The 23,194-nt window shown below is 33.3% G+C and overlaps 1 protein-coding gene and 1 pseudogene across 1 annotated transcript; both read right to left on the bottom strand.

Moving 5' to 3' along the window:
* Positions 1–872: 872 nt before the first annotated feature.
* LOC143547549 (G-type lectin S-receptor-like serine/threonine-protein kinase SD1-1) lies at positions 873–2,962 on the bottom strand. Its single transcript, XM_077038949.1, has 8 exons — positions 2,836–2,962; positions 2,574–2,740; positions 2,262–2,472; positions 1,940–2,174; positions 1,699–1,849; positions 1,510–1,590; positions 1,315–1,464; positions 873–953 (listed from the first exon to the last, which is right to left on the bottom strand). The coding sequence occupies exons 1-8, from the start codon at positions 2,960–2,962 to the stop codon at positions 873–875; spliced, it is 1,203 nt and encodes a 400-aa protein (XP_076895064.1).
* A 578-nt stretch (positions 2,963–3,540) lies between these two features.
* On the bottom strand, positions 3,541–5,642 carry LOC143547545 (G-type lectin S-receptor-like serine/threonine-protein kinase At4g27290; annotated as a pseudogene).
* Between the last annotated feature and the right edge of the window lie 17,552 nt (positions 5,643–23,194).

Below are 23,194 nucleotides of genomic sequence, written 5' to 3' on the forward strand. Positions count from 1 at the left end.
TCGCGACTCGTTAAAAACAAATAGATCAATAGTTGGGACTGTCAGCAGGCAAGTATAAAGTTGGAACTTATATTTACCAATAGGGTATAGTTGAGATTATTTAAAACCAATTTTCCTTATTAAAACTATGGTTGTTGATTTTAAGGTTCCCTCCTAACAATGTATAGTGCTTTCATTTCCTTCGGTTGAAAATTTTCATAAATTTTATCTTTCTTCTTTAACCTTTAAATACGGCTTTCTTATATACTTTTTCTCTCTCTCTCAATCCACTCTTCAAATTGCATATGCATTTATCTGAATTTGTTTAAAATGAGGTGTAGTTCATTGATTGTGTTTATTATGTGCTTATGTTTACCGATCAGAATATTGCATCTGTCTATGGTCATCGTTATGGTGAGCTTGTTGATTGTTTGATGCCTCTGATTTAGTTACGTAATTACATATCCATTCTGTGATTGCCTTCATTCGCTAAACATATAATTGCTTATTAAAGAAAGAAGCTTTTTCTTCTATAATTCATGTTAGTTAGGAAGTAGAGTTTTAGTCGGTTTCAGTATTGTTTATTATATAATAAGGTGTTGTTTTTTGATTATTACCAATCAATGAAAGTGGTATGGTATGGAGCTAGCTGTCGTCTAGTGGTAGGATATTTGGCCCCAAAAAAATGGCATGAGTTAAAATCCTTACTAATTAGAGTTAGGTGGATTTTAGATGTAAAAACTTTTGTTAAAAAAAAAGATCAATAAAGATTTTTTGTTAATTCTTTTTGTTTAAACAGTTCCGATCAGATTGGTTTCAAAAGTGCAGCACTTTTCTTCGTTTATTTCTTTTCAATTCAACGCTTACTGCTAAGTTTTTGGGGGTGCTTAATTTCAATCAAGGCTGTTGATATCCATCAATAACTGCCCCTCTGAAGGGTGGTAATGACGGTCTATAGTGTCGATTGGCGGTATCTGTACAAAACATAAATATTTGCAAGTCTCAATGTCAGATATATGGTTGAATTCAATATAAGAATCGTTGTATATTAAAGATCGAATATCATTCATACTCAACAAAAACATCACAAAAGTTTCTCAGCATTGTGCATACATGACAAAACAACAGTTAATATGATCGACATATGCATCCAACTTTTGGTACAACAAACCAGAAAACAACAATATAGGATGCAAATTTCGATCACTATATCAGCTGTAAGCTGCTACAGATCCATTTACATAGTCTGCACTAGTATCCTTCTAATCTGAAAGGTATGGATTTGGTTATTCTGAACTATCGTCCAGTTAAAGCCGTCATCGTTACGTCATTTACACTGTCAAGCTCTCTTTCTATTGTAGAAAACCCTACTCCAATCAAAGACCGACCTGCATAAAAACCAGGTTCATCGGGTTGGCGTACTGGAACAAAATTATCACCTTGTTGCATGTTGACAACCTCCGACATTGTAGGCCGGTCTTCAGGCTGTTTTTGGACACATAACAAACCAATATGTATACACTTTATCACCTCATCCTCCTGAATGTTTGGCTCAGCTAATACAGGGTCCATTAGTTCTAGGGGTCGTCCTGCTATCCACAACTTCCATGCCTGAAATAAAGATTAATTAAATTTATGTGAAACTGAAGCTACAAGAAATGAATAATATGGGTTTTCGCACATAACAACCATGGAATATAACTTAATTTAGGCACTTACATGACCTAGCAGGTTTAAATTATGATCAGGATGATGAAATCCCCAATTTTTTTCCCCACTTATTATCTCCAAGACCAATACGCCAAAGCTATAAACATCTGATCTCCTCGAAAAATGGCCGTTCATTATGTATTCTGGAGGCATATAACCACTTGACAAAAGAAAGTAGTTTAGATTCAATAGATGAGAGTTGTATTTTTCTCATGGAAAAGGTAGACAGAGGTCTAGAATGCATTCTTACTGTGTTCCAATTACTCGGTTTGTCATTTCCTCTTTCTCACTTGCGAGAATTCTTGCCAATCCAAAGTCCGAAATCTTGGGGTTCATATCTCTATCGAGCAAAATGTTACTTGCTTTTAAGTCACGGTGTATTATTCTGAGTCTAGAATCGTCATGGAGATACAAAAGCCCTTTTGACACTCCTTTGATAATCTTGAAACGAGCATCCCACATTAAGAGCCTTCTCTTGACTTGATCTACACATTTCGATGAATTGAAGAAAAAAAACACAATTTAATTTATAAAAAGTAGGATCAAAGTTTAAATTCGAATGACTATTTTACCAAAAATGATTTGGTCTAGGCTGTGGTTTGGGAGGTATTCATATACTAGTATCCGTTCATTTCCTTCAATGCAATATCCCAAGAGCTTCACAAGATTCCTATGCTGAAGCTTCGCTATCAAAGTTACTTCATTCTTGAATTCCCGAATGCCTTGCCAAGAACCGTCAGCTAATCTCTTTACGGCTACTTCCTCTCCCCGTGCTAACTGACCCTGAAAATGAATAATGCTATTATTATTATTTTATTTTATTTATAGTACAACTTAAAATCATTTGTTTTTCAATTTATGTTGAAATGCAGCATTTATAATACAATAAAGGTTAGCTTATAGACCCTGCCAAACCCTCCTTCTCCAATCTCATTAGAACTAGACCAGTTATTGGTCGCTGTGGCGATTTCATCCAAATCAAAGAAATGAACATCGGAATCTTCCTCTGGAGATATAAATTCTGTCAATGCAATGTGTTTCTGTACTGATGCTAAATACAATGGAGCAAATTTAGAAAACACAAATGGTATGGAAATAAGAATATGTAGGAATTAGGATATATGTGAAAGATGAAAAGAGTAGTACCTTTTTTCTTCGATCTTTTTCTCTTACAAGCAAACCTAATTATAACAGCCAGTACAACTACAAAAGAAGTTGTAGACAAGACAACAATAGCCACAAGCAATACTACTTTCTTCCTCTTCTTGTGCATGATAGAATCTGATTATTAAATCATTTCACTGAAAATTAATCAAGTCGAATATAACATTCTCAAGGGACTTAAATTGTCTAGCAGACATCAATAAGCACCTTGATGTTTTCTTTTGACTTACAAAGGCAGCGAAACAAACTATATAACATAATTTCAAGTTAAGTATAGTCCTAGGCTAGAACTACAAAGAGAAACACGCACACATCAACTGGAACACCGTTAAATTCATGTGTTATTTTCACTTCAAATGACAGTTACAGATGATGGTCAACCATTATCAATTGACAAGCACAGAAAAGTAGTTAAACGCTTATGAAAGTTCATCATGTTTTAAGACACCAAGGCATAGCTGAAGAATACCAACTGATTTGTGATGCTCTTTTGCTATGATAGTGGTCTATTTTTCCATTACCAATGACACTTATTTTGTAGTTTATAAGTCAATGAGGATAACCAAAAAATGTGCTCTTCAGCTAATTTAGTTTACAGGAAAAATAGTGATTACATAAATTGTTAGGCTATATATACATCACATTCACCATATTATGTTTGAAGTAATTTTACCTTAAATACATTCTAGATCCTACGATTTTCTCGAAATGGGTATGTATGCAGTGGATTGATCACTTGGGGGTATTTTCTTAGAATTGCTTCACAAATGGGATTATTGCCAATTTAATTGCTGATAGGATTCTTACAATGTAGGTTTTTCATAAGTGTGTAAGGATTTGTTGGTAGATGGTAAAGCTGTTGCCAAATTGTTTGGCAACACGTTTCGCACTGTCAAATCAGTTGCACAGGTTGGTGTGAGAAAAATCTTGAAAAAACGTTATCGGCGATAGGTTTTGTGTGATGGTAAAGCATTGGAAATCTCAAACCGACAATTCCTTACAATACATACATTGTAAGAAACCTATCGCCAATTATTAAATTGGCAATAACCCCCATTTGTGAATCACTTGCTCTTATACCCTCAGATAATGTACCATTGCCTACATACCCATTTATGAAAAAAAGATTCAGATCCTATCTTCCCTTAGAAATGTCCTAAGGAATTTCTAAGTCATATTTTATTTCAAGAACTTGCGCTAATTAAGTTAAAAGTGAATAATATACCTAGCTCGATGTGTGACATGCGTATGTAAAGATCATTTCCGCCTCCATGAAGCACACGCAAATCATTGAGATCATCAAACCAAACCACACAAATACTCCCGTTGCCATACATATTCAAGATAGCGTATGCCATACAGTTGCATTCTTTTGCACACTTGCTCTCACATTCATTAGTGCTTAAAGCACCCCAGACAGTTGAATTATCAGGCAATTTCATTTGTTCATACTTCAAAAATCCATCTCCCTTGGAGCAATTCAGATCATATTTCCGCTTGCATCCACTTGAGCACTCAAATCCACACCAATCGACCGATGAAATTGCCATGAAACCGTGTTCCAAGCATCTACAACTTGGATCATCACTATAACATATACCATAAGAACCACATGATCCAATCCGGTCACATTATTCTTTATTTAGTGTCAGAATTGTTAGCCATCCATCATTCTTGCTCTTCCACCAAAGGAACTCAAGGCTACCAAATGGACTCAAGACAAACCTCAATAACATGGACTCATTTAACGGTGCAAATTTAAAAAACACTTCATCATCATGAAACCACAACGTGGTTGACATAACCGGATTATCCTTCAGATAATTCATACCGCTAAACATATGTCCATCCCACGGCCCCCATCGCGAAAGTCTAACCCCGTTTTCCTTTGTGAGAACCAACTGGGGACCTTGAACCAATTTGTCAAACCCGAACTTGAAATCACCATCCGATGGATCGTCTTTTTTTCTCCATGAATTGATCGCACTGTATCTAAGCTTGGACCCATAATCCAAACTGAGTTTCATCCCAGGCAATAATGTATCGCCAGGAAGATTAAAGCTTTCCCAGAAATAATCTCCACAAGATGAATTATCACAATCTCTAACAACAAGATTCCCAGAGTCCAAAAGCTGCATAACCGGTTTACGAGCAGTAGAATGAGAGTAACCTTTGGGAGCTTTCCTCCATATGACTCTTTCACTAGCATCTTGAATTATAAGAACTCCATAGTCATTTAACACCGCATGAAATCCAGCGGATGCTCTTCGGACCGGCCTTCTTCGATTAGCTACCCAAACAACAGTGAGAGGTGCTATGTTTTTGTACCAAATCCCCAAAAACTTTGTATCTTTGCATGGATTTGTAGGGCAGAAAAAACCTAATTCAAATCGTTGATTTTTCGATACTAAAGTGTCACCATCGTAGAGCGGTTGGGCCGTACCGAGGCTAGAATTGATGGTTTTTGTTTCACGGGAAACGGTGTTGATCGGAGAAGCATTTGATGCTGAAATGTAGAGGGCTGTAAATACCCAAAAATAAGCAGCCATTTTGGGTATTCTTTTATACTGAATCGAGTAAGAAATCGAAGAAGATTTTCTGATTTGATGTTGACCCTTTGATTCGTTTACCCTAAATTACTGCTCACTGCACGAGGAGATTGAGTTTTTTTTAGGATGTAGGCCATGCTCAGGGTTGACATTTTTCAAAGTACCATAAAGAAAATAAAAAGTCAATTTTGTTCAAGAAAATATATTAAAAGTTTTTCAAAATATATTAATTAGAAAAAAAAAAAACTTGCCATCTTAGAAATGGTAGCTATGGAGATCGATTGTGAGTAACAAGAGAAATTACTAGGAGAAAGTATGAAAAATAAAAAAAAGAGAAATTAAGTATATAAAATTTATTACCTATAAGCTTGATTCACTTCATAAAATTAGGGCAAAATTCCTTAAAGAGTTATGAATGATTCCTCTTCCCCAAAAGAAATTATTTGCGATTTTCGATTGAGACTTCCAATTTGGTATACATTCACTGCGTATGTTGTAATTTCTGCGAAAATGATGTTATGGTGCGCAAAAAATATTTGACGGTGAAGAAAATTATGCAAAGATGAAAAGGGGAAACAAAAATAAGATGCAAACTCGAAAATTTGACTTTGATAGTTGTAGGGAATATAGCAATGGCTTTAAGAGAGTCCACCGATTCTTTGATGGATGCAGGACGGAAATTCTAATGTAAAAGGTGATTATTGTAGAGGAAACAGTGTTGGAACTCTCTAAAATGTCATCGACTAGAATTTATTTATGATGCGTCATCGACCGATAAAAATAAAAAATTAGAACTTTTTTTTGTAGGAAAAACCTATATTGTTTATTATTATTATTTTTTAGAAAAACATGATCTTACACTAGTATGTAAAATAACTTCCGACCACTTTTAGGGGAAAAACTTTTGATGGAAATTTTTTTTACATATTTACCGTATGTAAAAAGTTTGCACAGTCTTTAGACTCATGCTGTAATGAATAATGTGATATTTTGATTTTTTATTTTAATTGTAGTTGAGAAAATTTAGTCAAGAAGAATTAATCAACAAAAATCCAAATTAATTGACTATCGGAGCCTAAATAAGGTAAATAGTGATATAACAAAATCATGAATCCTCATTATAAATACTCAATGTTCTTTGCAATAAATACCACATATATTAAAACACCAAAATATATATGTAATATATATATCTAAAATCTTTAACGGTTAGTTGTTAATTATTTGTCATTGACTTGGCAGGTTTTTCTTCGTTGATATTTTTGAATGAGTCAGTTACAGACTATCAAAATTAATATAAACAGTTAATATCTTGTCTTATACATACTCACTTGATATTAAGGGTATACCAAACATTATTAAAAATGCTAGTTATTCATTACCCACTTTTTCCAATAAAGTACTAAAATTAAGTATGTATCATATGAAGTAGCATTTATGTCCCAAATGTTAATCCATTGATAGAATAACAAAGTTTGAATGTGTGAATTAAATGCTAACAAAGTTTGAATGTGTGAATTAAATGCTTTAAAACGAAAATCTTGTTACGTTTATAACTTTAGGTTGGTAAATAGTCTAATAAATCTGTTAAAAAATAATCTAATTAATGTTTGGACCATATAACATTGTTATTATTATTATTATTATTATTATTATTATTATTTAATCCTATTATTTTGACAAATTGAAAATAAATAATCTCACATTTTATGTATTAACTGATAATAATCTTATCTTTAAAAATCTATGTCAATGATCCAACTTTCGACTGTTTTTCTATTAATTGACCTCCGTTGAAAAACAGCTAACCGCGTTAAGCTTTTTTTCGAATTTCAACCCGATGTTTTAGGGTCTTTGATCGGAAGAAACATATGAGTTGACTTTTTTAAAACTTATCTCGAAACGTAGTTTATATCAGTCGATTGAATTTAAATATTGTTTCGTCGTTTGGATCACCGTTTCGAGATAAGTTTTATATCAGTTGACTCGTATCCTTTTTTCGATCAAAAGTTCTAAAATATCGGTTTAAATTAGAGAAAAAATAACGAAGTCAGTTTTTTTTAATGGATGTCTATTTAGAGAAAAACAAAGGTTAGACCGTTGGTAGGGATTTTAAAGGTGCAATAACTATCGACCCATACACAAAAGGTAGGATCGTTTGGAGCACCGTTTCAAGGTAAATTTTATATCAGTTGACTCGTATCCTCATTTTGATAAAAAAAACCCTAAAACATCATTTTTAAATTGGGAAAAAAAACAAAACTAATGGCGTTAATTTTTTTTACTTATATCCAATAAAACAATTATTATGAAATGTGTGACCGTTACAACTATTTTTCTAAAATAGAATTATTATCGACCAACGGAAGAAATGTGAGATTATTAAAATTTTATTTGTCTATTTTAATTATACGTGTAATTTAAAAGTATAATACCAATTTATATATTTTTAGTAAATTCCTTAAACTAAAACTAGAATATCTAATAATTCAATTTAATTTATATAAGTAAAATGTGTTTATAAAATATAATACCTCAAAAGTCAAATGATAACATAAATGTAATTTAATGGCTTTTAAAATGCGGACAGATGGAGTCGCTAATTATTATTTATTATTTTTTTTAACAACCAACTAAGTAACGCCGAGTACTTTGTACGCGGCTCCCATTGACCAAAGGTAGCCCGAGCCGGCCATTATTCTGGACGGACGAAGCCCCTAGCGGTTCATCCTATTAAGGGATTCACCGGATAAAACCCAACCCCCACACCCGCCTAATGGCACGACAGCGAGGTGCCGGTAAAACCGGGTGAGATCAGGACTCGAACCCTGGCAAGCCAGAGTCATCTCTTATATCTCCCATATAAGTTGGTGATAGTAAGGTTTGAACCCTTTACCTCTCACTAGTAATGTGAATGCTTTACCATTGAGCCACATCCAACTTATTTATTATTTATTATAATGGGAGGATTAAAAATGTTTATTAAAATAATTAATTTTTTTAAAATATTATTTGTCTAACTTCTAACCGTAAGAGGATAAAACAAATTAAAATAATATTTTTAAATATTTTATAAAAACTTCTCTCAGTAATTGTAACCGTGTTTATTGTTTAAATGTTTATAAAATAGAATAAAACTAATGAGCTTACTCGCGCTTCGCGGGCGTGAAATTGTCATGATCTGATTTGCTTAATGTCATCTAGTTTAACCTCTTATATTAATGCAATCCCTATCAATAATCATCCGCCTCATTTGATCCTTTTTATTTAGTGAATTAAATTAATTAAATCCTTTTATTCACATTTTGTGCCATCAAAGTTCACTCACTATTTTTACTTATTTTCCCTAAAAGTTTCTAATCCCTGCAATGCAAGACCAAAAGTTGTGGTTTTGACCCCTCTATCAAGAGTTGTGGTTTTGACCCATCTTACCTTGATTTTCAAGATTATTAACTTTACATTTTATTTATTTTCTAACAATCGGTCATAAATAATCTCCTTATATCACATATTAAGAGTAAAATCAACCTCTTGGGAAAAAAAAAATAACAAACAAATCGAGACGAACCAAACTACAATGAAACAAAAAGTGCAATTAAAGCTACAGCAAACACACAAATGAAAAAAAATTGAATGAAAATAACAGTAAACACAAATGCACTATTGTTTAACGCGTATATTTATATATATCGGCCCTCAGACGAACCGTGGCTCATCATCACTGAGTTATGGTCGCTAAAGAGGCTCAGGTAAGTTTAGAAGTACCATCATAGCCTTGAAGATAAAAAAATTATCATTAACATATATAGTTGCCATCAACATGGTCGGCCGGAGCCGCCGCAACGGCAGGGCAAGGCTTGGTCACATTGTTCCCGTAATAGAATCAAACCAAAATGGTTCTAAGTCAGAAACAAAGGACACAAAAGGTACCGCCATGTAATTGTTGTAACTCAAGCATAAATATCGTTGGGTAGAACAATAAGAAAATGTGAGAGCCAGCAACTTCTCAAGCCGCCATAAACAGTCGGAGTCGCCGACAACGACTGAGCAACACCTAGTCAGATTGCCACCATCTTCGAGGAAAGATCAAAAGGTAAAAGCAAGAAACGGAAATCAAAAGAAAGCGTCACACTTTCCACCGCCGCCATAGACAACCGGAGTCGCCGGCAACGGCCGTCCCTTTGTTTCTCTCTCTAAAACCCACCATTTATCACTCTTTCTCTCTCCCTTTATCTCTCTACATAGAGGAATATAAAGATTATCCACGACAATCACGGAGTCGCCGGAAAATGAATGAACAAAAGACAAAAGAGTTTAGACAGAGAAAGCTTCAAAATGTAAGTAAGAGAGATTGAATGATTAATAAACAGAAAGGAAATGGCTTCATTTGTTCAGTATGTTGCAGAGATGGACACGTATAACACAGCTGTCAACATTACTATGCTTTAGATCATTGTAATCTATGCATAAAAATCAATAGAGGAAAAACAATACCAAAATGTGAAAGACCACCATCTTTCAAATTAATATATATATAATTTATATACATAAGATGGTCTTTTAGCAAATAAATAAATAAATAAAATATAAAATCTATAAAAGACAATTTGAAAAACGATTTTCTATGATATATTTATTTATGGTTTATTAGATTTTAGTAATCCATATTGAATGATATTAGCTGATAATAATCTTTATTTATTTTATCGTAATAACGGTCCCAAATTTAAAATGTTTGCCAATAATGGTCCCTCGTTAAAAAGGATTTAACGACGTATATTTTTTTTTTCGAATTTCAAAATAATGTTTTAGGGCTTTTGATCGGAAAGATGATACACGTCGATTGATGTAAAACTTAGCATGAAACTTTGATCCTAATGGCTTGGTTTTTGTTAATTGTAATCTTAACTACCCGAATTGAAGAAATATTTCTTCGTTTTGGAGCACATTTTCAAACTAAGTTTTACATCACTTGGGTCCTCCTTTCGAACAAAAGCCCCACAAAAAAAGTTTGAAATTCGGAGAAAAATATAACGCTGTTAAGTCAATTTTAACCAGGGGTCATTGGGGGATAACTTTTTTAAGTTTGGGACCGTTCGTAACGATAAAATAAATAGGGATTATTATCTGCTAATACCATTCAATAAGAACAATTCATATAAACTCAAATATATATATATATATATATATATATATATGTATGTATGTATGTATTTATGTATGTATGTACGGGGGAGGGGGGTAATTAGAGAAATTATTGAGTTTTAAGAATTTGGTGCATTTTTTTTCTTTTCAAATGTATCATATGTATGTTATATTTAATAGGAAAAAGTTTTTTTTATTCTTTGTTTTACACGAATCGAAAGTATAGTAGATGTAACGAACTGTTACATCACATTGTTCCGTTGTAATGTACCAATTCGTTACATCCATACTTTTCGATTCGTTTAAAAAAATAACAATTTTTTTCTAATATACGTAAATTTATACATATAAAAGAATATTGTATCGAGTTCTCAATTGAATATATATTCTCTTTGTGTATGTGTATAGGGTTAAGTTAATGCGAGAAATGATTTTAGTAAAATAAGTCAATACGAACCACTAATTTAGTTATAAGTGTTAAATGTTTAAAAAAATGAAAAAGATTTTAATTGCAACATTAAATGCATTTTCTCTGCAATAAAATACAACATATAAAATTATTAATTAAATATTCAATTAACATAACTAGTCAAATAAATATAATTAATACAAGGCAAATTGGAAATATATAATCTCATATTTTGTATATTGTTCGATAATAATTCCATCTTTAAAAATCACTACAACGGTTCAACCTTTCAACTATTTTTGTTCCAGTAGACCTCTAGTTATTTTTTTTTCCGAGTTTCAAACTGACATTTTAGGGCTTTTTAATCGGAAGAAGGATAGAAGTCTGTTGATGTAAAATTTATCTCGAAACAGTGATCTAAACAACGAAACAATGTTTATATTAAGGTGTTTGAATTTCCAAATAATAAAAATCAAGTCATTTGAATCACCGTTTTGAGATAAGTTATACATTAATCGACTTGTATCCTTTTTCCGATTAAAAGACCTAATACGTACATCGGTTTGAAACTGGAAAAAATAACTTAATGACGTTAAGTGTTTTTTTAACGGAGGTCCGTTGTGACAAAAATAGTTGAAAGGTTTGACCGTTGGTAGTGGTTTTTAAAAGTTGGATTATTAACGGTTAATACATAAAATTTGGGATTATTTATTTCCAATTTGCCTTAATTAAATATAAATAATTTATCTATTTTGTAACTTATTTTTTCTCCACTTATTTTTTTACTGTACGAATACAATTTATTCATACACTAAAATTTGTTTTTATCTAAAAACTAGTTCTACCAGCTCAATTTATCAATATCTATCCGCGTGTACCATTTTTTAGAAGTCATTAATACATCATTTTTTTTCCTAGTTAGCATACCTACAAAAACTATTGTGATAAATAATACAAATATATATATATATATATACACACACACACATATGTCCATTAAATATAAAAAATAAATATAAAACTTACAAAAATCATATAGCCTACACAGGTTTTGAGAAAAAAAAACATGCATTCTACACATGAAAGTCAACATCGACAATTATATAAACTACATAAAAATACATATATCCGACATGTGGACATTAAATATTAACAAAAATAAATAACTTATACAAAAAGATATAATATATACTTGTGTTTTTGCATAAAAAATATATAATGTACACAAAAACATCTAACAAACATATTATTCCAGCGTCAACAAATATACACACACCCACCCACCCACACACATGTATTTATATATATATATATATATATATATATATATAGAGAGAGAGAGAGAGAGAGAGAGAGAGTTAGGTTCAAAAGAGAACTTCAAAAAAGTGGGGAACTCGGGAACACCCTTCTCAATCCTTGATCAATTCCTCACATCCTTATGTTGCACCATCAATCATTTACATCACATTATTTGTGTAAGAGAAAAAAAACCCTTAAATAAAATAAAAAAAATTTAAAAAAATTATACAACAAAAAAAAATGAAAAAAGTAATAAAAACAAAAATGTTTATCTAGCATTCCAGGTCAAAAAAATGAAAAGTTAATTAAAAAAATCTAAAAATACGAAATATATATATATATATATATATATATATATATATATATATATATATATATATATATATATCTAGCATTCCCGTTCCAAAAAAACACTCAAACTTAGTTTAACCTTCGGGTTAGTTTAACTTTTAGCGGGTTTAGGTTTTTTTAGCTTGGGGTGGAGGGGGACACTTTTCATTAATACTTTTAAACGTAAAATAACAAATTTCATTAATATTTTACATGTAAAATAACAGTTCCTTAAGATTTTACATCTTAAATAATACTTTTAATTAATATTTTACAAGCAAAACAACAAACCTCATTAACTTTTTTACATGTAAAACAATAGCTCTTTAAGATTTTGCATTTAAAAATTAATATTTATATGTAAAATAACATTTTTCATTAACATTTACACGTAAAACAGTAAATCTTATTAACATTTTACATGTAAAACAACAGTTATTTAAAATTTTACATGTAAAAATTTATATCTTACATAAATAAGAATAATTTTCATTAACATTTTACACGCAAAACAACAAATCTCATTAACATTTTACAAGTAAAACAACAATTATTTAATATTTTACATGTAAAAATTTATATTTGTAAGGCCCCAGTTTCGGTGCCCTACTTGGACGTTGGATTTACTCATAAACACAATTCTAAATATTAGAGTGAATTAAAACTTTTCGCGGAATATAAACATCAAGCATTCATTACAAAATATTAAAATATTATCTTTAAACTTTCAAATTATCTTAACAAAAAAACATCAAAACTCTTCTTCACTAGATACCAATCAGCTCAGTCTATGCCATGTGTCCCCCTAAAGCCAACTCATTCATCCTATTTGCCTGTGTGCATACTAAAAGTTAGCTACGCTGAGTTAGTTCTTTTTAATGAGAAAACATACATTACATTTATATATATATAAATATATATAGATGAATGTTTCAGTTTTGCTGAACAGTTTCCGGAATATTCCATTTTTAGTTGTTACGGTTTTGCTGATAAAATCCGGACTTCCTGAACTCTGATCAAAGATATGATAGGTGGGAATCTTCATTTATATGTCATGAACACTCAGTTAAAATTTGAGATCAAGCCGACGGTTAGATCTTCGGGAATCATGGTGTCTTTGAGGGTTGTTTTCACGAAAACGGGAATTTTGGTAAGGAAAGAATTTTGAGGCTAGGGTGGTTATAATGAGATGGTGACTACATTTATAAAAAAAAGGTAGGGTTTCATGTTTAACTTTTCATCTAATGACACTTATTCCTCTATAATTTAATTAAACCAATTCATTTAAATACCGATGAAACCTGGGATGTTACAATATTTTACATGTAAAATAACATTTTCATTAACATTTAACACGAAAAACAACAAATCTCATAAAAAATTTACATGTAAAAAATAGTTCTTAAACATTTTGGTTTTTTTATTTAGTTTTTTTTTTGTTTTGTAATTTTTTAAGTTATTTTTTTTGATTTTTTTAGGGTTTTTCTTTTCTTTTACAAAAACGATGTGATGTAGGTGATTGAGAGTGCATCAAAAGGATGTGGGAAATTGATCAAGGGCTAAGAAGGGAGTTCATCACTTTTTTTGGAGTTCACCAATGAACTCACCCCCCCACACACATTAAAGTTACGTGAAAATTCATATAACCTACACATTTGTTTTTTTAAAATTAGAAAATTGGATTTTTAATAATCTAAACTATGACACGCTTGTGTCGACCTTACAGGAGTGTCCTCTCTTGTTGGGATTAGGGACAATGGGTTTGTAGCAGGCCAGGCGGCATTGAAGGCGGCATTAAGCAAGGTTGCGAAATATGAGAGAGCTTGTTTGGAGAATCAACACGTGTTTATCCCCTTTGACTTTGACACTTTTGGTTTCTTAGCTCCGAATGCCGTGGACCTTTTGAATAGGGTTCAGAAAGTTGTGAATAGTACCGTATCGTCCCATAAGAATTGAAACTTTGTTTTTAGTAGGATTGGGTTTGCTATCCAAAAGGGGGTTGCGGCGCAGCTTGTTGCCCGCTTACCTGCCACTTCATTGTAAATCGTTTGGATGTTTCTATAATTCAATAAAAGTCACAAAAAAAAAATTTATTTTATATAAAAAAAAAAACTATGAGGTATTGGTCAATATTAATCCCAACTAACAATCTAGATATTGGCAATCCCAACTTTAGTTTTGTTACAAGTAACAATCCCACATTAACTGATCGTTAACTCCGTTTATTTTGTGAAGTAGCATATGATGTGGCAATTACTTGTATGTTTGAAATTCCCCATACTCAACTTTCTTCTTCAATCACCACTGATGCTCTAACAACCATCGCCACTCCGGCCACCACCACCTTTCTTTTCCGACCACCACCACATTTTGTTTCCGGCAACTACCATTGCCTCTCCCGCCCCACCCACCTTATATTAACACCCCTGCCTTGAGTAGAATACGTCTTTGCCACCAGACCAAGCTATTGGTTGTTACATATTGGTATAAGACCCATAACTATAAGATAGGTCGTTAAACATAACGACCCAATGTAGTTATAGCTTATTTTAAGCCTCGAAACCACTTGTAGTTCATATGTGCTATTTTCCCACATTTTTTATTAAATTTCATTCATATGCTTAAATTATATTAATAAAGTTTCATTGCATCATGTGTACACCAATTCACACAAAAACTCCAAGGCTTATGCCTATTTTATTTTCAATGATTTAGTGATATTTCAATTATGAAATTCATGTTTCGATTTTTTGATTTTTCTACCTCTTTAAAGTACAGTTTATGTGACTGGTATGTAGTGACTGGAAGAGGGACAATACTTCTGATCCGAACCCTTGGCACCAAGGTTATTTAACCTAAGGATAATCAATGCGCGTAAATCCAATCAGACGTGGGACCTGGTTGCTTACATTCAGTAAAGAGCTTAAAACCTATTAGGCTAAAGCATACCACACTTAAACCAAAGCTTTATGTTGTCAAGGTAGTTATTTTGTATAATAGTGGTTATACTCATCTTCTTAACAATTACATACACATCATGGTGATTCATGTAATGTATGATTCGAAAATTCAATGTTTCATTGTGGTTTTAATTTAAAATTCGAAAAGTCATGTTGGTACATGAACACTCGATTTTCAATTCGATTTCTGTTTATATTGAATTTTATTTGGGATGTGAAAATTCATGGTGATTCATGTATATTCCAATTTCAAATTTAATATAGTTTTCATGTGATTTCAATGATTTGGATTTTTATGAATTAAGTGGTTAAATTAATGTGTATTTCCGATAATCTCATGTCTTCGTAACGTTTTGATGTCTCACTGCCGTTTCGTTGCAGTAAGTCTTGCTGATTTCCCTGTCGTCCCACTAGAAGCTCCAAACACAAGATGGCGTATGTTTGATCACCAAATAACTGTTTGTTGTGATCCTGACCATGAAGACCCAAATTCATCAAAACCTAATGCTAACTCAAACTCTATTTCTTCGGATTCAAACTCCAATGGTTGTAGCTTCAAGACCTTCACCAAATCCAAACTTCCTATGTTTGATAAGTCAGAAGGTGCTACTACCCTTCTACAGTGGTATGAGAAAATGGAGAGCAGTACTTTCCTCCATATTGACTGTCGTGAAGAGAATAAAACCCGCTTTACCTCGGGTGTTTTTGATAAAAGAGCACTCACTTGGTGGGGCAAAGAAAAGTCTATTCATGGTGTGAGTGTGGCCATGGCCTTACTATGGGACGAGCTCAATGACATTATGACCATGGAGTTCCGTCCCCCAAACCAACTCATGAACCTTGTGGTCAAATTTTGGAACCTTAAACAAGAAGGTGGTGACAACGTAGCTTACACCAACCGATTTAATAAGCATATCCTTTTAGTGTCGCATCTTGTTACTCCATTTTCCCGTGCTATTGACAAGTACATTTGGGGACTTCTACGGAAAATTTAAGATTCAGTCTTGAGTAGTGCCCCAAAGGGACTTGGTGACACCATCAACCACGTTGCAACCCTGTCTGACACTCGTGTCAAGGCAGGTACTCTAACTCGCAAGGGCACCAAGAAACCAACCAAGAAAATGAGGACAGACATTCCGAAGAGGTAAAATCCGATTCCTCCTCCAAAACCAATAGCAACTCCATTTTAAAGAACCGAAAACAAAATTTCGCTTTAACCCAACAAAACCAACCCCAACCCCCAAACCCAAAACTCCCCAAGCTCCACCATCCAAGAAACCTTACATTGGCCCTCACCCCTACTACCAAACTTGCCAAAAGCAACATGCCTTCAACCTCACATGTCGTAAATGCACCCAATGTGGTTGTTTGAGTCAACTCCTCAATGTATGCTTCAATCTAATGCGTGCTCAACCAAACCCCATCAAGTCAATCCGTGTTCCTTAACCTTTCAATCAAAACTGTGTGTAGCCAGTGTCCAACCCTTTGCTCAAGCTTGTCTAATTGCTCGAATGATCCCAGCTATTTCCGCAACGCGTGTCCTCGACTTGTGTATCAATTTCAAGCTTATGTTCTGCTCGTGTACTCTGCTCAATCCTATCAAGTACAAGCTTTCCAACCCCAAGTTCGGCAGCTTATGGCGAACCAAATTGTGCAACTAGTTCAAGCCGCTCAATTCGACTTCTCAAGATGCTCCAGCATTCCCAAATGCCCGAGGGAGAGAGTCGGTGGTAAATGCAAATCAAGCGCAACGTAATAATGACATGGTGAATGGTACGCTCCTAATTAATAACGTATATGCATCCATTTTATTCGATACTAGTGCCAATATGAGTTTTGTATCTTTTGATTTTGAGCCTATTCTTTCGTTACCTCATTCTAAATTTACTAATTCTTTTTTGGTTGAAGACACAAACGATGAATTTGTTTCCATTAACACGGTTATTTGTGATTGTACGTTATGTCTCAATGAGCATAATTCCCTATAGATCTTCTATCTACACAATTAGGTAGCTTCAATATCATAATAGGCATGGACTGGTTAGCTCATCACCGTGCCGAAGTCGTGTGTGTTGAAAAGTATATTCGTATTCCGCTTGCTGATGGTCAAATTCTGGGTATTTTTGTCAAAAAGCTCTCCAAAGGGCTTAATCTAATGTTTTGTACTCAAGCCCGCAAGTACTTGCTTAAGAAGCATGTGGTATTCCGTGCTAACTTCGTGGAAAAGGAACAAGAAGAAAACAAAATACAAGACATTCTGATGATTCGCGAATATCCGACTCTTTCCTGAAGACGTTTCCAGTTTAACTCCTACTCGTGAAATGGAAATCCGAATTGATCTTGTTCCTGGTGCAAACCTCATGGCCAATGTAACATATGTTAAATTTGATATGTATTTGTATTTGTTTACTCGAACCATTTGTAAACAAATATGCATATGTTAATAAAAGCGACACATTTATTGAATTTTTATTTATGTTATATTATTTATTTATTTTATGCATGGTACTAGCCTCATAACTCAATATCAATGTTATAATCCAAATTCACTGCCACTTTAAGCCGTAAACGCGCGTAAACAAAGTTCTATGACCATTCATGCCAAAGTTCAAAATTCAGGTGTCTGCTAACCCGTCACGCTACTCAACGGATATCTTCAGGATCCTTCGTGACACGCGGAGGAGTTCAGTCTTCACGAAAACCAAGGTAGCCGCGTATCTCCACGACCGTACCTCAACTGTGTCGTGATACATGACACTGGTTTAGAGCAGTCAAACGTGCTTAATGCTCTGCTTGATCCTTGCACGGTCGGTATTATGACATTTTGACTCATTTGTATGTTTTAGAAATGTATCTAGACTCATTCAAACTTTGTATCCACCTCTAATTCATTATAACATGTCTAGAATTCAAAACCCCCAATTTTATGCCCTAGTTCTTGTCCATTGAGTAGCTCATATAATTAATTTGTTTGCCTATTAATTAGCAATATGATGGCTATATAAAGAGTACCAATGTTTTTCCAAACCTTTTCCACAACTCAAATTACACTTAAATCCATCCAAGCTTGTCAACTACCTCAAGTCTCTAGTTTCACTCTTAAAAGTCAACTGCTGAACTTCTTCTTCTTTCTTTTGTGTATCAATCTTCGGGTAATTATTATTTTCTGTTTATTAACGCATTTTGATTGTCACACCCCAACCTACGGCGAAAATTTCAGGGCGCGAACTATTGGTTCACATCTCACAAGGTACTATCATGCAATTTAAAATGTGACAATATCTAATTAATTATTTTAAATAACCAAATATGATTCAAGTACATCAAATTCAAGGAAATTCCAAAACAAACCCAAAATAAAAACAAATAGTCTTGAAATAAATTTTAAATCCTAAAGGTGTTCTTCACCTTGACTTCAAACTAACTGATAACCTGCGAATGCGTACAAAGTAACATATATTTGTCAACACGAGGTTGAGTGAGAAAGTCACCAGTTTTTAATACAATATATATATAAACGCAAAATTTTTATTGTGAGTATAAACAATCAAGCCATGAGCAATAAAGGGTGTCGGTTAACCATTGCCTAGCGAATCGGGCTTTGGCTACTATGACGATCGTATGATCATACTATAATGTGATTATGATGGACCTCTACGAATGCGATAAAATAAAAAATAACAAAGTAGCAACTACTCAATCAATTGAAACACACACAATGTTTCACAGTTTGCTAACGAGTATACTATGTAGCATGTAAATAATCGTAGGTACACATAAGTTCTCAAAAGATTAAAAATAGGTAAAATAAGGGGAATGATTTCTCACCTTATCAAGTGGATTAACGAGGATGAGATGATGATAAAAATTCAGGATAAAAACGGATAACTCCTCGAGATACGTCAACCAAAGATCCCTAATTACCAATGATAATATTAATTATTAATTATAAACGAAAAGAAGTATGACGGATTTAGGATATTAACGGGTTTCAAGTACTACTGCCATTTAAAATGTTAATAGCCTTTTTATGATTATTATTGTTATAGTTATGGTGTTTAAAGTGTATCTATTTGTGTGTATGTGTGTGTGTGTATATATATATGTATGTATATATATACGTATGTATGTATATAGATTATTTAAGAACAAGGATTTAAAAGGAAGGAAAACAATAACTGGGGCTCGGTGTATCAACATAGCAGTTAAATAATGTTTAATATGCGTATTATAAGAGCAAAACACCAGTTAATATCAATACAATATAATATGAATAAATGAGCAAACTGTCCTTAATGCGGTATACAATTAAGCCTAGCATGTAAACAATTCAAACAGATAATAAAATATGGGCTAAACCATTGTCATGCGAATCGGGCGTTGGTTACCGTGAGTGAGTTGTCGGTGAAACCATTTTCATGCGATTGGACGCCGACCACTACGACAGTCGTATGATCATACTAAGTGTAAATATGTTGGACCTCTCTGAATGCGTTCAATTAAGCAAATAAGCATATAACAAGATAGGCATTAAAGTGATATACATACAAGGATTAAACAGTTGCAATTGTATATACTATATAATAGGTAAATATCATAAGATACACATATGTTCCCAAAAGAATTAAAAGTAAGTAAAATGAGGAGTGAAATACTTACCTTAGTAAGTAAATGAATGCGATAAGAATGGTAGCAAACAAGTCTCATGCTCGTCGAGATATATCAACGGGAAAACCCTAAATAGTAACAATAATCAGAGAAATAACTACGGATTAAAAGATGGACTAATAGAGAATTGAGACATAAACGGGTATTTGCAATAATAACTAAAATCAAATTTATTATTTATTTACATTGGTTATCTTTAATTAAAAATTGTGACTAAATAATAATAATGTATTAAAATACATTTCTTTATAACATATTTGTACAAATAATTATTTTAACAATGTTAATTAACAATATATATTTTAATTATTTATAAAAATTAAAAACCTTTTAAATCTTTAATATTAAAATCTTTAACAATTCATATTATATAACATATATACCTATTTATATAAAAATATATGAAAATATATGGTTTTAACAAAGGTTCGGAAAAACAACTAGTTAATATGTCGTTTTTTGTAAAGATGTTGATTATTTATGATTTTTACAATATTTAAAAATGTTAATTAATGATTTAATATGATAAATAAATCAATAGAGAAAAAGGTTTCAATAAATATAGGGATGGGGCGGTTCGAACCATTAACACAATCACCCTAGCCAACTGTGCTAGGTTGTTAAGTGGTTATAACTTAAAATGAGTTTGAATTAACCACACAAATGAGAATCCAGAAACTTATCTTTACCCTAGCATAATCAATCAGCCAAATCATTGCATGTTTAGCCGATTGATTATGGGGTTAATGTAATAGACATCATGGCGAGCAGAAACATGTAATTAATTACCTAATACATTGATTATGTGATGGTTATTTCTAACATCCCGTTTTCTAGTTTCGGTTAATACAATGAAAATATGAGTTATTATGAGTCGGGCTAGTGTTGTGTTAAATGAATATGGGTTATGGACTTGGGTTATGAAAGAAAGGAGGAAAGACCATGGGCTTAAGCTCATGATCCATAATTATATATGCCTTAATTACCCATTTAATCATTCATTTACACATATTCCATACACCACTAAAACACACACTTAAGCTCTCTCTCTAATTTGTCTCCTTTCTCTAGCCGATCCAAGATAGAAAACCGATCCCGATTCAAGGTAATGATAGTATGATATTGTATGAACTCAAACCCGATAGATTTAGTCACGAAACGATGAGCCGACACCGTTAAACCGTTAGAGTCACGAGATTCAGGTGGAATCGGGTATAAACCGAACCTAAGATGAGCTTAGGGGTCACCTTAGCTTAGATCTGGATCGAACGGGACGAAAAACGGTGCAGAAATAAGCAGGATCTCGCTTTTCCGGCGAGATCCCGGTTTTCCGGCAAAGGCGGCGTCGAAAAGTGGTACGAGGTTAGAGGGATGTCAGAGAATCTTCTGACATTCTCTGACCTAACCCTAATTCGTTAACGGGAAGTTAATGAACTAGGGGTGATTCGCCAAGTAATTCGTTTAAGGAAGCCTAATGAACTAGATTTAGTTCGTGTTCAAGTTCGTTAAGGATAAGATAACGAACTAGCTCCCAATTCGCATTGGTCATTCGTTAAGAGAGATAACGAATTAGAAGATCCAATTCACTACTGACTGGTTCGCTATATGGACTAATTCCTCAAGGGTCCAGTTCGTTATAAGGTCCAAATCATTATAAGGACCAGTTAATTAGAGGGTCCAGTTAGTTATGACGAGTCAATTCGTTCAAGAACTGATTAGCAAACTGGAAGTTTGATAAAATGACAGAACAATCTCTGAACTTAGAAAATAATGGTTTAATTAAAAAGAAGCCCTCAAACTTTTAAGTTAGCAAATTAATTAATAATTTAAAATTCTAATGGAAAATGTTTTAAGACAGTTAATGGAAATAAATTTTTTCCACACAGGGGCTCTGCCCCTTGGACCCTACTAGGGGCTGCCGCCCCTAGACCCCGCTGCCAGGGGCGCTGCCCCCCCGAACCCCTGTCAGTTTGGAGTTATAATTGGACTAGAAACGCGATATAGGTAGTGATAGATAATTGATACGTGTAATTGTTATACAGTTAGTCGCGCACAGCTAAAGAAGGGAATAACTATTAACGGAGAACGTAATCGCATTCAGGTGAGTTTCTAGCCCCATTCCTTGTTATGTTTTCGGGGCTGTGTGCATACTCGATGTGATTAGTTAATACACTTATCCTAAGTGATAAGTGTATGCCATATATGTATTATGTGAAATGTATGAATGATTTCTTGTCGGTACATGAATGATCTTCGGATATTGCATGTACTACCAAGTAATGGTTGATGATATATAGATGTTGTAGATGAAGAATGAATGATGTATGTACGTATGAAACTTACAATTATGATATAGAAAGGTATGGTATGGTTGTATGGAAGAAAGGGAGACCAAAGCCTAATAATATCCGAGGATGAAGGGTGACCAGACCCTAATAATATACGAGGATGGAGGGTGACCGGACCCTAACAATATCCGAGGATGGAGGGTGAGGGGACCCTAATAATATCCGAGGATGGAGGGTACTGGACCCTAATAATAATATCCGAGGTATGTAGGGTGAAATACCCTTTATAATGTAAGGTTAGCTATGAATGTGTATGGACGAATGATGAACAGGTTATGTATGTAAAATGTAACTTCGGGCACGTATATGTGTATGTGAAGTAAGCTATGTGATTAACTAGAACTCACTCAACGTAGCTGACTTTTAGTATGCAAGCAGGTTAACAGATTGAGACAGCTGGCTTGAGATGGATGATGTGTGGGTAGAAATATGTGTATTAAGTGTGTAAAGTCGTGTGTTTTGATTAGTTATATGTTGTGAACATGATTACTTTGAGTGCGTTTGTGGTTACATGTGTGCGAAGCTTAACGGAGCTTAAAGAAGCTAATTTGGAGCATTCATGAGGGATTGGAAATGAAGGTAATGATCTATGACATGATAGAGAATTGAAATACGAAGACGTGGCCGCAAACA

This window comes from Bidens hawaiensis, unplaced genomic scaffold (genome assembly GCF_021521415.1).
Source record: "Bidens hawaiensis isolate Kalapana, Puna unplaced genomic scaffold, B.hawaiensis_p1.1 tig00014730_1, whole genome shotgun sequence".
Lineage (NCBI taxonomy): Eukaryota > Viridiplantae > Streptophyta > Magnoliopsida > Asterales > Asteraceae > Bidens > Bidens hawaiensis.